This window comes from Hesperophylax consimilis, chromosome 12, assembly GCF_061612785.1.
Source record: "Hesperophylax consimilis isolate HC1 chromosome 12, BYU_Hcon_1.0, whole genome shotgun sequence".
Lineage (NCBI taxonomy): Eukaryota > Metazoa > Arthropoda > Insecta > Trichoptera > Limnephilidae > Hesperophylax > Hesperophylax consimilis.
In genome coordinates, this window is record NC_142847.1 from 1,140,616 (window position 1) to 1,156,753 (window position 16,138).

Genomic DNA, 16,138 nt, shown 5'->3' on the forward strand with positions numbered 1-16,138 from the left:
CAGACGTGTCAGAGTGTATACGACGCGTCAATTAATGAAATTGTCGAATACGCCCCAGGAAGACGTGGTATAAATCGTATTACCGAGCTTAAAGGTATAAATATAATAAAATAAATATATCATCCATTTTTTCAGAATCTGCTCAATTTTATAACACAGGTATATCTCGACCGATTTATTGAAATTAGACGCAATTAGTTTGATCGTGATTCCCGTTCATTCTCTAATTCCGCAACCAGAAATTATATCGTCGTCTGTCTGCCTTCAGTAGTTTATCACAATTATTATTTGAAGTAATTGGTACCGACCTTTCAAGTCTCCTAATTTCAGTAATGGTTTTTTCACAAGTATATATAAGAAATCAGTGGGTATTGGACAGTTGGTGTCGGGCTGTGGAGTGGGGCGGTTACACGACTGTATTTAAAAAAACGACAACAAAAATGTCACCGGAGACAAACATTTAAAATTACGTCGTACGTCGCTTATCACCCTGTAAATAGATATAATATTATGTTTGTGTAGGTATGTAACCAGGAGAAGTGCACTAGACATGAGTTCGTTTAACGAAACAATGTGAGTGGAAACATGTTTGGAAAGCACTCACTTGTTTGATGGTACAAACATTCAAACGTATCTATAACAATATTCTATTCAAGACCCATAGAGTTATAGACGGCTACTCTCCCACGACGTGTCCATTCTCTATCATAGAAAAAGCAACATATATGAAGCCTGCGGATTACACTTCGTGTTCTTGTAGTCAAGCGTACACGGTGTAGATCATGGAGCTATACTCTTAGGTGTACATATATCTTTTATTAATCCGTGAGCTTATTTATGATGAATGCTTTAACAATTATTTCCGAACACACGATTTATATAACTAGATAATATACGTTTCTCAATGCAATAAGAGGAAAAAAAGGACCTAAATCCTAGGTCATAATTCAGATATATAAGCCCATTTTTTTGCGTTACATATTTTTTGTTTTATTCCTATATCACGAATGCGATAGAAACAATGTACAATTTTATTCCTATATCACGAATGCGATAGAAACAATGTACAATTTTATTCCTAGATCATGAATGTGATAGAAACAATGTACAGTTTTATTCCAAGATCACGAATTCGATGGACACAGTGTACAGTTTTATTCCTAGATCAGGAATGCTATGGACATAATGTAAAGTTTTATTTCTATATCATGAATGCGATGGAAATAATGCACGGTTTTATTCCTAGATCAGGAATGCGATGGACATAGGTAATGTACAGTTTGATTACAAGATCAGGAATCCGATGGACATAATGTACAGTTTTATTTCTATATCATGAATGCGATGGAAATAATGCACGGTTTTATTCCTAAATCAGGAATGCGATGGACATAATGTACAGTTTTATTTCTATATCATGAATGCGATGGAAATAATGCACGGTTTTATTCCCAGATCAGGAATGCGATGGACATAATGTACAGTTTTATTCTAAGATCAGGAATCCGATGGACATAATGTACAGTTTTATTCCTAGATTACGAATGCGATAGACACAATGTACAATTTTATTCCTATTTCATGAATGCGACGGACACAATGTGCAGTTTTATTCCCTAGATCACAAATTCAATGGACACAATGCACCGTTTTATAAATTATTTTCGTCGCTAGTTGCATTCTTCAGAACGACTCTGAAGAATGCAACTTCTAGTTATTCATTACAATTGAATAAAAACATTACAAAAAACAAATATAAAATAAATCTCGTAAGCCTGGTAGCAAGTTGACAAAGGAAAGTAAAAAAGTCTTCAATTAAATTTTGCTGCATTATTTCGGCCGTATTATTGCGAAATAGGCAGAAGAAAAATTGTGAATAATTCAGCATTCCATTCATACAAATATTCATTGATTAAAAATAATACTTCTTTTTGCGGACCACGACGTGATGTTTATATCGAATCACGAAAGAGATAGTTTGAGCCAACTGTAATAATTTAAATGAGTGAGTTTAATGATAAAATAATAGGGGACGTTTTAGACTAAACTGAATTTGAATTCTAATCAATTCGAACTAAACGATAATTTTAATAAAATAACTCATGTACTAACACACATAGTATAATTATTTTAAGATGGAGTATCTAAATGAATTAATAACAAGACGACACAAGACTCTACTTCTTTTACCCTGTACTTTTGTGATCATTGAGTTCTGTCTTTTTATTTTAGAACTTCACGTAACACATATGATGATATTTTAAAAATCAAGCACAAATGCCACATTCAAATGACAAAACACACGCAATAGACGAATAGACCACAGACAAAATAAACGATACTCTCGGACAGTAAAAAGCCACTTGTTTTTATAAATATTATAAAAAGTTATAATGTCTCCGATAAAATAATAGACGAGGTAAAATACCATCTTCGGATAACAAATAAAAGTGCTCATTGAGGACTGTCATTTATACTACAGGTTTATTTGGATCAATTGTTGTTTCATCACAAGAAAGAAACACGTTTACGTTTATTTTTATAGATAGTATTTATCGCACGTGTATTTACGGTACTAAGTGCAAACATTTAATTTATTTTATTGTTATAACAAACAAATGAAACAAGTGCATTTGGCGTGTTTATTGTTCAAGGTGGCGTTACAAATATATACGTGATTTTTCAATACCTTTCTCATGAAAGAAGGCGAAATCTTAATGAGCTATTCCTGTTTTTCAAACCCTCAAGCCTCGGAATGATGTCACTAGTCGCAAACATCATAACTTTCAAAGAGCCTCTGAAAGACAGATCTGACCGGAACGTCTATACATTATAAAAGTATTTTTTTTGTATTTTTTGGTTTGTGCGTTGTTGGAAAGAGATTTTTTTCTCAATTTCTTTCAAATATTAATGCTTAATTCTTTGTATGAATTCGTAAAAAATTTCAAAGTGTATGACCAGAACTAACAGCAAACTAGTTTTTTGAAATTTTGAGTGTTTCATATAAAAATTTTATTCTTTAGAAATATCGATGTTTTTTATCAAAATAAAAGCATCTCAAAGATAATTTTATCTAGTTTCTAAAAAAGTATTTCCTTTTAAGACACCTTCAACATTCATACTAAATTTCAAAGCAAATTGAAGAGTTCATTGAACCGGAGTTACAGACAGACGGAGTTACAACCGAAGTATGATAATGGAAATGAAGTAAAATGGAAGAATATTTCGAATGATTTTTGGTGTTAAAAAATTTGCTTCATTTAAAAAAAAATTTTTTCCTTCATTTTAACAATTTTTTTTTTTGCTTTACATATTGCCAATGAATAGGCGCTAATTGTGCTAAATTAATTGTAGAATTCACGCACTAAGATAATTAACTTCGATTGAATAAAATTCAATCCAAAAAAGATAGGTCGTGACCTTTCATTGGAAGTCAAAGATATGAAAAGTATTTCGGAATTTTCTCAATGCTTTCTTTTCATTTCAGATCTAGTCTCACGAAATCAGCCGATTTCATTCGTATAATTTAATAATCGACTACATATTATTATGATGTTGTGTGAAATCGTCATTTATTGTTAGGAAAATATTTCGAAAAATTAAAAAAAAGAAACCTGAAGTTATTGAAACAAAGGTCTTTTTTTTTAAACTACAAAAATAGTTCGAAAAAAATAAATTTCTTAAACGCCTTTGTGATCTTTGTGGATGCTGAGTGTAGGGTATTTTTGAGGAAACGGAGAAGTTCTGCATCAAGAAATATGAGTATTGCTAATTTATTAAAATCCTGTTAAAACGTGATCGCACACCGTTCCCTAATTAAATATTAGTACATGCAGTTGCTAAACAAGATTCCATTCAATGTACCTGCGCGTTCAACACGCTCTTGTGTCCTGTTCAGGGTTGATCAAAGCAAAACGAACTCTAAGTTACTTTTCTACCTGAAGACATTAAAAATGAGAAAATTAGATCGTTCTATCTCCGTGAAACATAAAAACAAATAATATTGAGGATCAAGATATCAAATTGAGATTAAATATATAATTATAAGCTAATAAATAGGAAAAGTGAGAGATTTCTTACAATTAAACTGATTGATCAGTTTTGTAGGATTTAAGTATGAGAAAATATTGTACAAATAAAAAAAAACTGAATAAACACATTAAAAAAAGCAGAATTCTTGCCTGAACCAACTATGCAATAATTACAATAGCGTATTATCCAAGGTTGATATTTTCAGTTGCGAACTTACCAAATGCAAGAGGTCCATAAAATAATATTTCTCTGATGGTTTGTGAAAATGATTATGTCTCGATTTTTTATATCTCTAATATGATTTGATTTATATCTATAACCTCTCTCCATGGCTATAAATGTACTGCTTTGTAAATTTTTCATTTAATATAATCTTTTGCTTTGTATAAATTATATATATATAATTTATATTTTAATTATATATAACTTATGTACAAACTGATTAAATGTTAACTGTCGAATGCCGAAAATGAATAAATAAATAAATAATAATATAATGAAAAAAATCGAACAGATTAGAATTTTTACACGTGTTTGTTAGGAAATATGTCAATTAATTCTTTAAAGGCACGTTTTTAACAGGAATACGAATAATTTTACCACATTTTTAATAAATTTGATATATTTTGTATCGGTATTCTCCGTGTATTAAAACAATTATTCAGAGGTTAAGAAAAATAAACGTGAAAATGTACATACCGTTGCTATTTGTGTTCTTCTTAGGTCCCTGGTTAGACGGTAGCCACGCCGTGAACCTCTCTTTCTGGCTGTAATTCGGGGGAAAGTAACTCCTAGTGGACCCTGGAAAGGGTTTACTTTTCCCAACATATCTCAGCTCATCCTTCTCCCCTACAACACTTTGAGATCCTGGCAACACGGAAGACTGTCCAAAGTCATTAATAGGCTCTTCATGCAAGAACCTTCCGGGCGTGATGTCAGAATATCGCGAAAACTTTGAATTAATCCCTTCATCCGTATAACCTCTAAAAGGATCGGCACGGGGATGCTTCACTCTATAATCCTGGAAGAATTCCTGATTCTGTGGTAAAACAGGACTCTGCTGTACCGATGGAGGAAAGAATGGACTATTATATAGTCCTGTAGGAGCCCAATTGAACCACGAAGCAGTAGCCATTTTTAACTTGTCACTTTTTGATATTTCTTTGTTGTTTAGTTCACTTTTTGTACACTAAAAACATTTCACTTTAAGCACCGTTCACTGGAAAAGAAGAACGTAAAAAATGGATTATTATTGATTAGTTAGAATTAATCATTTTAATAATTAATCACACAACACAAAGAACTTTGGTTAAAAGTGCATTCCTTTGAGACCATTTTTTTGAAAAGGTAGTAAAAAGATGTATCTTCAAGATATTATTAGAGCTTTCGCAATAATTATTATACCTTTTATTTCTATTTTTGAAATAACTTATTGAGTAAAATCTAAAATTGTAAATAGCAGACAATACGCGTTATATTGTTGGTACAAAAATAAACTTTGATAATTTATTAAGATTCAGTTAAAAACATGATTGCAGGCCGTTTTCCGATGTACTTTTAGTGAATTCCTAATATACCGGAACACGTGTTCATGCACCTAATTTGCCTTGATGATATATAACGAAGAAATGCCAAAATGTTAGGATTTTTATGAGCAAGTTTCGCTGCTCGTATCAATCATCTCGTTAAAAGTTCAGTAAATCTCATCCCCAAGTTAAAAGTTATCATGTGGTGAATGTAAACAGAGTTCGTGTTGTGAAAATCTAACATTAATGATGATTGTTTAAGGTGTACACCTTTAAACTCTAAGTGACCCACGGAACCTTCAAGGAAGCAGCAGGACTCCGAAAAGAAACCAACATCTGAACCGGGTAAAGGCTTTCTTCACTCTATTCTTGTATTCTTTGTGATAATAACAAAATCGTTCGATATTTTCTTTTCTTTTACGTACAGTTCATTTCAGTCCCAAACAGATCGACTGTTTGGCACCTGATTGTTTGGTTTTGATTTCACAGCAACTTTTATTAACCTTTCGTAGTCAAATAGTTTTAGGAAAATATTAATAAATATAAGTAAAATGTTCTAAATGCCAATCAAATAAATCTTATGTTATGTAAATCTTGGTTTGTGAATCGAAAAATAGATTAATGATTGTTTCCCTTGCAGAGGATAACAAGTTATTTTTAAAAATGGTTTTGTTGATTGATTGACAGGATAACTAATTGATATTGCAACGCAATTGTTTAATTACATCAGAAATGGTGGATATGTAAAAAAATACAGGTTTTAAACAGTACGCAATAAATTAATAAATCACAACTTAAAGATATAATCGATTAAAAGCTTAGACAAGAAAATAAATAATAGGAAACGTCAATGACCAAAATTATTATTATTTTGGTCACGGTCACTTTTTTAAACTTTTAACCAAATGTTACCTTTCACTTTTGATTATTTTAAAACCATTGTAAAAGCAAGGCTTTTATTTAAAGCTTTTTGGTGTTTCGAGATTTTGTCATCTAGTCTCTAAATAACCTGTCAGCTTCATCATTTATTTGGGCATATTTCCAGTTAATATTCAAAATATTACCTCTTTTTTAACGAATCTTAATATGAAATACTGTTTTTGTAAGCAGATTTTTATATTACAAATGGACATTCGTGTAAGAGCTCGTCCATAGATGGCGATGGAGCAAAATTGTAGGTAAGCCATATCTGGCGTTTAGCTCTAGAGATATTTAAAGTGGGAACCTCCAGATTGGGGTCCATATTATTCCAAAAGCCTGCTATTTAAGATCTCATAGATCATTGTCAATCTATCACATTAAAACATTTGTTGAAGCTGGAGTTTTACTTAAGGTGACATAGGACTCAAACAACAGGGCTTTGCTAGACGCTCACATTTTAATTATTTCTGATGAACGTATTACTAAAATCTCAAATGTTTCTAGAGGGATTCCTACGGATGTACTTTATTTATATTTAAGATTAATAAAAACAGGACCTTAGAATTAAAATATTTTATGTAAAACGGTTTTAAAATTTTATAAAACGTTGTTCAACTATAAAATTATAGGTAAAACTTCACGAAAGATCCCTCTAGAAATACATAATATTTTAGTAATACGTTCATTAAAAATAATAAAAATATACCCCACGGAAATATCGATTTTCTAGGCCTGCTATGATAAAGTAGACCGTATCTCCGTCCACTGCGCAGGGCCGCGCGACGAATATTGTTTTTACACGACTTCGTCACTTATGTCGTTAGGTTTCCCAATTAATTTTAGACATTCCATAGGGAAAATTCAACCGCAGATCTGTCCAATACACTAGGACCGCACGTCTCATGTTTTTGTACATGGCTTATTGTCTCGTCATAAGAGAGTTTGTGAAAAAACCCGGAGACACAACAAACTGGCGCAGCCGGGTTTAAGAAGTTAACGCAGCCTTACAAAGTTTGTGTGGTGAAAAATTCGATAAATTTTGACAAATCTTGCAAAGCATGCAAACAAGGCTGTCGATGACTCTTTGAAATATATTAGAAGTATTTGGAAGTCAAATAATTATAAGCAATAATTAGTCGCCTGAAATATCAATACAAATTGAAAATATCTCTCGAGTAAACGGGAATTGAATCCGTGCCTTCTGATGTCTGGTCAGGTGCTCTGAAACCACTGAGATATGTCGGCTTTTTTCCAACCCGACAAATGATTCAATATGTTCTAGTACCTCAATCAACAATTAATGCTTATTATATTTTTTCCACCTGTAAACAACCAACTTTAATTTTGTAGGAAAGGCTTTGTTAGTGCTTAATTTCTCACTAGATGGCGTCGAGACATATAATATCTTCATTTATTGGTGAAATATTTTTGACTTGTCAAATATTATTATTTTTTAATGATAAACTAATGCTTATAAGACAAGGTTTTATGCATAGCATAAAGGATAACAAATAATTATTGCTTATAATTATTTGTTATCTTTTGTGCTATGAATAAAACCTTGTCTTATAAATATTAGTTTATCTTTAAAAAATAATATGAGTGATTAAATGATAAATCATGAGTTTGTACTGTAAAGGGCAGAAAAATACTTCACTGCTATCGATGTAGGTAGTGTTTACTAATAAAAGGCACAACAATAATTTTGAGTTCTAAACACGGAAGAACGATTGAAATTATATAAAGATGAAAACATTTTTTGTTTTTCTTTTTGTGTTAGTAGTTCCCACCTATATATGTTTTGAGGGTAAGCAATTATTGGAGCAATATTGTCACTCGGTGAATTATTCAGTAAATTTAATGCAATTACATATATTACACTTCTCACACTGTACAAATTATTATAAACAAAGTTATTACAGATAATTGCAGTTATCATTCGAAATGTGTTAACGTGTTCCTGGAAATTATGTTGCTTAAAATATTATATGTTTTTGCACTCGTTCGCAATTTTAATAAGGTGTATAACGAAATAACGCCATTTCAGTGTCTTAATCCACGGACATATTTATTTATACTTAATCGGATTTGGAATAGAAAACTACATGTAATGAATACCCCGGTGTATTAAAGTTGCATTTACGTAATAGTATGCATTTACATTAAAAAAGGGAACATATTACTTTTTTTAAATCGCTGTTTGTGTTAATAGTAATTTAATTATCCCTTTTACGGAGAGAATGTCATCAGACTGCAAATATTAAAATATAACTTATTTAAGAACCCGCTGAATTTTCCCGATCTTTTTCAGAACAGATTATTAGATTTTCTGCTCTCTATCAAACAATTTCCTAGTAATCGCTTTAAATAATAATAACGTTTCTTCTAACTCAGCAAACTTATTTTGTGGCACCATTTTAATTAAAAATTAATAAAACACTTCGTTTTAACCACTTTTATTGTTTATTACCAACATGTTTCATGAGCAACGCTCACTTCTTCAGGGTTTTTAATAAAACTAATTATAAATAATAGACATAACAATGGTGTCAATAGATAAATAATAGACAATGACATTTTCATTGTTTTTTTCTATTATTTTTTAATGACACCATTGTCTATTTCTATTATTTATCTATTGACACCATTGTTATGTCTATTATTTATAATTAGTTTTATTAAAAACCCTGAAGAAGTGAGCGTTGCTCATGAAACATGTTGGTAATAAACAATAAAAGTGGTTAAAACGAAGTATTTTATTAATTTTTAAATAATAACGTTGTTATTCAAAACTTTTTCTCCCGAGATTCATGAAGTGTTGGAAGAGCGGTCAGTTACGATTTTAATGCCAGAAAATTAAGCAAGAATGGAAGAGATTCACAGAAGATATATCACATATTTCGTTACGTCGTATACCCGGCGTTGCTCGGGGTTGAGAATGGTTTGGATTAATGTTTTGATGTTGTTAATTCTACCTGAAAACTGGATGTATTTTTAAGGTGGAAATAATATAATTCTAAAGAATTGAAAAGTTTGATTTTTATAAGTTTTTGTTTCACTTGTTCGTGCAATGTATTCCTCGGGCGTCCCCGACTTTTTATAACATTTAAACCTTTCTCTAAACACCCCTGACTGAGAACAAACCTTGAAATTATCAGTGAAATCGGTCTAATAGGTGTAAGTCTATTCAAACAAAGAAACAATCATTTTTAAATAGATGTTATTTGTTTAAATATAAATATTTTTTGTTTGTTTCTATACAGTATTATTATTCTAGTTATTACATTATAATGCGACCCGCGTACGACTACCATGTTACGGGCATGAGACTAGTACGAACGGTAGTCTGGACAGTACAAATAAATTGTAATTTGTAAAATTTATATTAAATAAAACAAATTAATTAACCTGCAAATCGTAGGAGTATTGGAAGTCTGGATCATTCAAGGGGATAAATAATGGAGAGGAAGCCAATACCCTTAGGCAAAAGGAACCAGAAGGAAACAACAGGAGACCAGCAGGAGTGGAGATGATTCCTGACCATCTTACGTACGTTTTACACATGGACCTAAAAAGCCTAGGACTGAGTATTAGTGCGATTTTTTATGAATGACATTGAAGCCAAATCTAGGGTGAAAGGAAATTGCCTGGCAGCCATCTCGAATGACTAAATTATGAACTGATTTATATTCAAAGGGGTGCACAATGAATTATTATTAGTTTATTTTGCGTTAAAAATGCAGTTATAACGGCTTATGTTTTTTGTGGTATTTGATGAGACAAGGAAAAGGATATGTCATTAAAAATTTTTGGTTGGTTGGTAAGTTTGTTTTGGCATTTTTCAAACATCTTCCCCTTCACCATGTGGCTTCAAATTGTTTTCGTACAGCTCCGTCCAGGGCTTTTTTAGGTCGATGGTTTTATATGATGCTTTTAGAAAAGATATAAAATGATAAAATTTAGAGCTAAATAAAAAAAAAGAGATAAATAGAAACGAACTTTTTTGAATTACACTGTTCACAGTACTTATTTAGCTTTATTGCCTTGTGGAGTCGATGTTTGTTTTTGATACTCGTAAGATACGAGTGTAGAATTAACAACATCCACAGATAAAAGAGAAATTTGAGGAGATTACAATACTTCTCAAAGCGTAAATAATGGACCGTGAAGTATTCCAGTGTTAACTACTCCACCTTCAGTAAGCTCTATTGACCAGACAGGTGAAAAAATTGAAGAAAAACTGATCGGTGATAAAATAAGGTTTACTGACTATTTCCGCTTGTACGTATTCAAAGTGGAAAGACATAGATTAATTAATTTATACATTTTATATAAGTGTTTTGAAATAGACCTGGTTTTATGAAGATTTGATAATAATCAAAAGTCGGATAATTTATAGGTTAGGTACGTTCATACGCAACCCGTAAAGGGGAATCGATAACGATTTACGATTTCTTTTTTGATAACTTTGAGAGTTTCATTAGTTCAACTCTGTTCGTTATAAGCCAGTCATTTTGTGTAACATACGATAGTTGTGAGGCTGAATGCAGTGGATAGGGGAATAAGATGGGATAGGGGAAGGTTGCGAAGTACTTGGCTAGTCAGATCTGTTCACCAAACATGACGGAAGCCATTTCAAGCACACTAAAAGTATCAACCAGAAAAAAAAACATAGATACTTGTATTACGAAGTTCTAACATCAAGTTTTTAAGGTTTGAATTTATTTTAAAAGGTTGTAACATCACTTTGAACATTTTGAAATTGCCATTTTGTTTTTATCTGAAAGGCGCAGTGTAGTTCGTCACTTAACTTAAGTTGGATAAAATATTTTAAACAAGGCTTAACCTCAAAATCAGAAGTAGGTTAATAGATTATTAGAAATAATCTTTCCAAACTTTGACAAGACATTTCTCAGAATAAGGTTAGATAAAGAAAGTACCCTGTCCAACTGATGTAACGATATATAATAGCAGTTACTCGAACAGTAACAGGTTTCTGTTTCCGGGTACACATATTTAAAAAAAAAACGATTGTTAAGTTATGTAAATAGAAACCGTTCAATCAAATTTACTGGGTACTTGCTGTATCCCGCCAAGCGTTGCTGTGGCTCAGTCTATCCGTGAAGATAGAGAAACATTGCGCGTGTTGCTTTTACATCTAAAAGATGGCGATGTTAAAAAAAACATGTTTGTCGAACAGATTTCGCTATTTAAAAAAAAAAGGTGACGAATTTGGAGAGATTTGAGATTTTGAACAAACTAACATAATATAAATATAATATAGATTATGATTCAAGGATAAGACCCATAAAATATTATTTTTTATTATATTTTTGATAGACAATCGTGCTTATGAATCAAGTCCAATGGGGCCATTATAATAGTACAAAGGCAACCTTACATATTATGTAATATGTTAGGCAATATTTAATAAAAATCAATTAATCTGTCCCACAGGGTGCATTTGAGTTAAAATTACAACATACCATTATTAAAACAACTTCTAACAGACTTATCGTAATAACACAATATTTTATTAACTATTTAAATATGTAACATGATTGGTTGTTTAAAAATAAGTCAATCAAATAATTGCCCTAGTTAAGATTAATTCGATAGCCAATCTAAAATTAAAAAAAAAAAAATTGCCAAAAATTTAATTTTTATTGTGAAATACGTAAGTCGTTAATTTGGGATATTGCTACCACAATAGATAATTTCAATGAATTAAAATAATAGTGCTCTAAATTGGCATTATTGTATGCAGTGAAAGGGATACTAAAAAACCATTGGAACGTAATTGACTAGATGTTGCTGGTATAATAAATTATTATAAGCATTAATTAGTCGTCTGTAATATCGATACAAATTCAAAATATCTCCCGAGTAAAAATAAATGCCGCCGACGGGGATTGAACCCGCGCCTTCTGATGTCCGGTCAGACGGTCTGGACCACTGAGCCACGTCGGCTTATTTCCAACCCGCCAAATAATTCTAAATGTACTATTACTTCAATCAACAATTACTGCTTATCATATTTTTTTCGCCTGTAAACAATCAACTTTATTTAGTAGGAAAGGCTTTGTTAGTGCTAAATTTCCCACTAGATGGCGTCGAGATATATTATATCTACATTTGTTGGTGAAATATTTTGACTTGTCAAATATAATTGTTTTTTAAAGATATACTAATGTTTATAAGACAAGGTTTTTATGCATAGCACAAAGGATAATAAATTATTATAAGAAATAATTCTGTAATTAAGTCTGTAATATTTATTTATTCAAAAAATAAGTTTTTAAGATAAAAAACATACTCTCCACATCTCACTAGGGCATTCCTGAATCAAGATGTGCAGCTTTACAATTATATTATTTAAAAAAAATAGATATATGTAAACTTAATATAATAATAATATTAAATTTAAACCCAAAAAAGAAAAGTTTATGACACGGTCGTTTCGAGACCGGTAGACAAAAATAAACAAAATTTTAGTAACAAATGTACGAAAAATAAAAACAAAAATGTCAACAAAAGAAGCATTGGTAAGTAAGTTGGCAACAATAATATGCTTCTGTTAACTAGAGTACAAGGTACCTGTGCTGGCTTAACAGACACAAGCATAGGGTAAGCATACTAACAATTACAACATGGATTTTTTATTTTTTTATTTATTTATTAACATTTAAACCTGCTAAACTACTTATGTAGTTTGTCAGCAGGTACATTATGACAACATTTTTGTAATAACATGGTACAATGATAAACATTATGTAGGTATGTATAATGTTGATGATAAATTGACAAAAGTATAGTATATATAGTATGAATAATAAATTATAAGAAAAAATAAAATAACTAAATAAAAATAGGTAAATAATAACCGATAGGTAAGTAAATAATATTAATAATAATACAATAAAAATTAAGTAAGTAAGTAAGTAAATAAATTAGCTAGATAATAATTAAAGTAAATAATAATACGAGAATTAAGTAGATAGTAATAATTACATAATAATAATGATAAGTAGATATTAATAAGTATATAATAATAATAATTTTTAGTAATAATAACAATAAGAAAATAATAATAACAAAAATAAAATAACAAACATTAGTGTATCTTTAAAAATTAATAATTGCTGGTATAATTTTAACGTGGCTATGTACGAGTATTACATCGACGGTAGATGGGGCAACATAAACATTTTTCAAATAATCACAAAGTTACTCAACATACGTGGATATTATGTGATTAACACAAGTAAAATAATTTTTATAATTACAGAAATTAACAACACGGGAACTAATCATACTTTCGTTTCGCATTCCTAATAAACTAGATTCAGACTTGATAAATACTGAGATTGAACCACATTCAATATGATTATAATCATTATATTAAAAATGATCTCACAAATCAAAAGTTTCAATCAAACGTTTAAATAAAAGCTTTTACTTCAAGAATTTTTACAGTTCCAGAAAACGTTGGCTTGGTCTTCAAATCACTTTTTTATTTAATTGTTTTATTTTGTCGCATTATTTGATAAAGGGTAAATTAAAATATATATATATATTTATAAACTTCGAATTGAATTGAATAATTAATACAATATATTGTATTCGTATGCCTTCTTCAAAAGATTTAGTTTTTATGAGGACAAAACTATTATGTACAGGAGCAAACAAACAATGCATCTTGATATTTTGAAGCTAGATTTGCAAAAAGTGTATTTTTTTATAAATTAATTAAATTAGCGCCATCTATGAAAAAGCAGTTAATCATGAATCAAAATATATATTTATTTCATAACATTTTAATTTTGGGAGGCGGGTATGGGTACCGCTGCCCCAGGAACCAGTCTTTGGATAACCAACATCTCTGCCATAGGTCATCCCAAGCGTTTCGCTACGTTTGGTGAATTAGCAGGGGTGCCCGGGTTTATGGGGGTGAGGGTTGTATAGTTCTTGGCGGTGGATGCGTCTGTTCACCTACTGTGTGGCGGGCCGGATTTGGAGAGACTGGTTGAAAGAGATATTTTTACCTCAACAGCAGGACTCTCTCGACCCATCGCGTTGCGCCACAATAGGAGGAATAAATTACATACTGAGTCCTACCCACACTTATACCCTTTTCCTTCTCAGATTCACCTCTTCTTCTCCTGTCACAAAAAAACCTCAACACAGCATCCTCAAAGATGGCATAGGCTATTAAAGAAATTATTTTCCTAAGGGCCTTCTGTGTGGAGTTAATGTAAAAAAATACTAATTATTCATGGGACAATGTTGATGTATTATATAGCTCTATGTGGAAAAAGTAATTTTAAAAGGGGATCTGGTAGCAAAAAAACCTTCGAGTAAATCGAGTTTGAATTCAGAATTTTCAAATCCATATTTGAAATATAAAATCTGTTAAGGTTATGATTTCATCTGTTTAAGCCTTAGACACATCACGCTATATTATGCGCGCATATATTGGGCGTGGCATATACGTATTATATGTTTGGCTGACACACTGTGCTATAATCTTCCTCAGGGGAGGAGGTCAGATCAATTGGGGAACTGCGGCGGAATATCATATTTTTGTATGGGAGCTGTCACTTTGACAAATGACAGCCGCGTAATTACAAAGGTAGGAGAGGGGGTCGCATAATTTTCAAAGATAGCCTGGCTAGCCGATCATAGCGCATATAGTTGCCACGCCCACACTTATATCATATCACCTTTTTAGGTATGACAGGTCTGTATTGGATTGTATGGCGATCAATATGGAGTTATATAAAACGCTTTGAACTTAAGGCGTAATCTGTCACCCCCTTTAATGTCTTTTAAAATGCGTCAAAGCTTAGAACTGTCTCCAAAAGTCTATTAAACCTTTAGTTGCCAAAAATAGAAAAGCTTAAAAAAAACGAAATGCTCAAAAAAAGTTTTTTGGGTTTATGATGTAGATTCATCAGTTTCTCGCTTACACTAAGAGTTTCCGGACATCGTGTATGAAGGATGTATACGTTTTTATTTTTTTGCATAACTACCGATTTCTTAAATACAAAGAAAAATCGCGATAAAGTATGTTAGGTCTAATTAGGTGGTAAATTGTAAACCATTGGTATGCGGATGTTTTTGGTATCGCTACGTTAAGGCCACTCTTTTTTGGATTATACCAATGGTCGCAATAATGGAAAGTAACTAGTAGCACTGTGCACATATTGTAGGTACATACACATAGATCTCCTTGAATACTTATACGTGATATCACGGTAATATACATATTATGTACATATGTATATATGTAGGTTATAATAGAAAGATTTATGGTAGAATGCAGTATGCAGTTCAGATTTTGATCTAAATTTCTTAAGATTATAAACGGTCCTGTTGTAAGCTTTGTGCATTTAATGTACACATTTGTTTGTGTCGTTGGCACATTGGAATACGTTAATTAAAGAGATTTAAATTATATTCAATTCGATTTCAGCAAATATATTTCACCATGGTAATGGAATTGCAATCGTTGGGTAAACTTGGGACATGTGTGGCATTTTAGTTGCTAATTGGGCCTTCTTAGGTAAGTAAGAACGTATTCATATAAAAAAAATGGTTCCATGATAACTCAACATAGTGACAATTTAACACACAAAGTGACATAAAGTCTTTAGAAA

General features: G+C 31.2%; 1 protein-coding gene across 1 annotated transcript in view; it reads right to left on the reverse strand.

Moving 5' to 3' along the window:
• LOC149418985 (dopaminechrome tautomerase-like) overlaps window positions 1–16,138 on the reverse strand; it is a 74,139-nt gene that overhangs the window by 40,369 nt on the left and 17,632 nt on the right. The window contains exon 2 of the mRNA XM_089638018.1: window positions 4,732–5,251. Within this exon, the coding sequence (XP_089494144.1) occupies window positions 4,732–5,167 (436 nt within the window). The 5' untranslated portion in view covers window positions 5,168–5,251. The remainder of the gene's footprint in view (window positions 1–4,731; window positions 5,252–16,138) is intronic.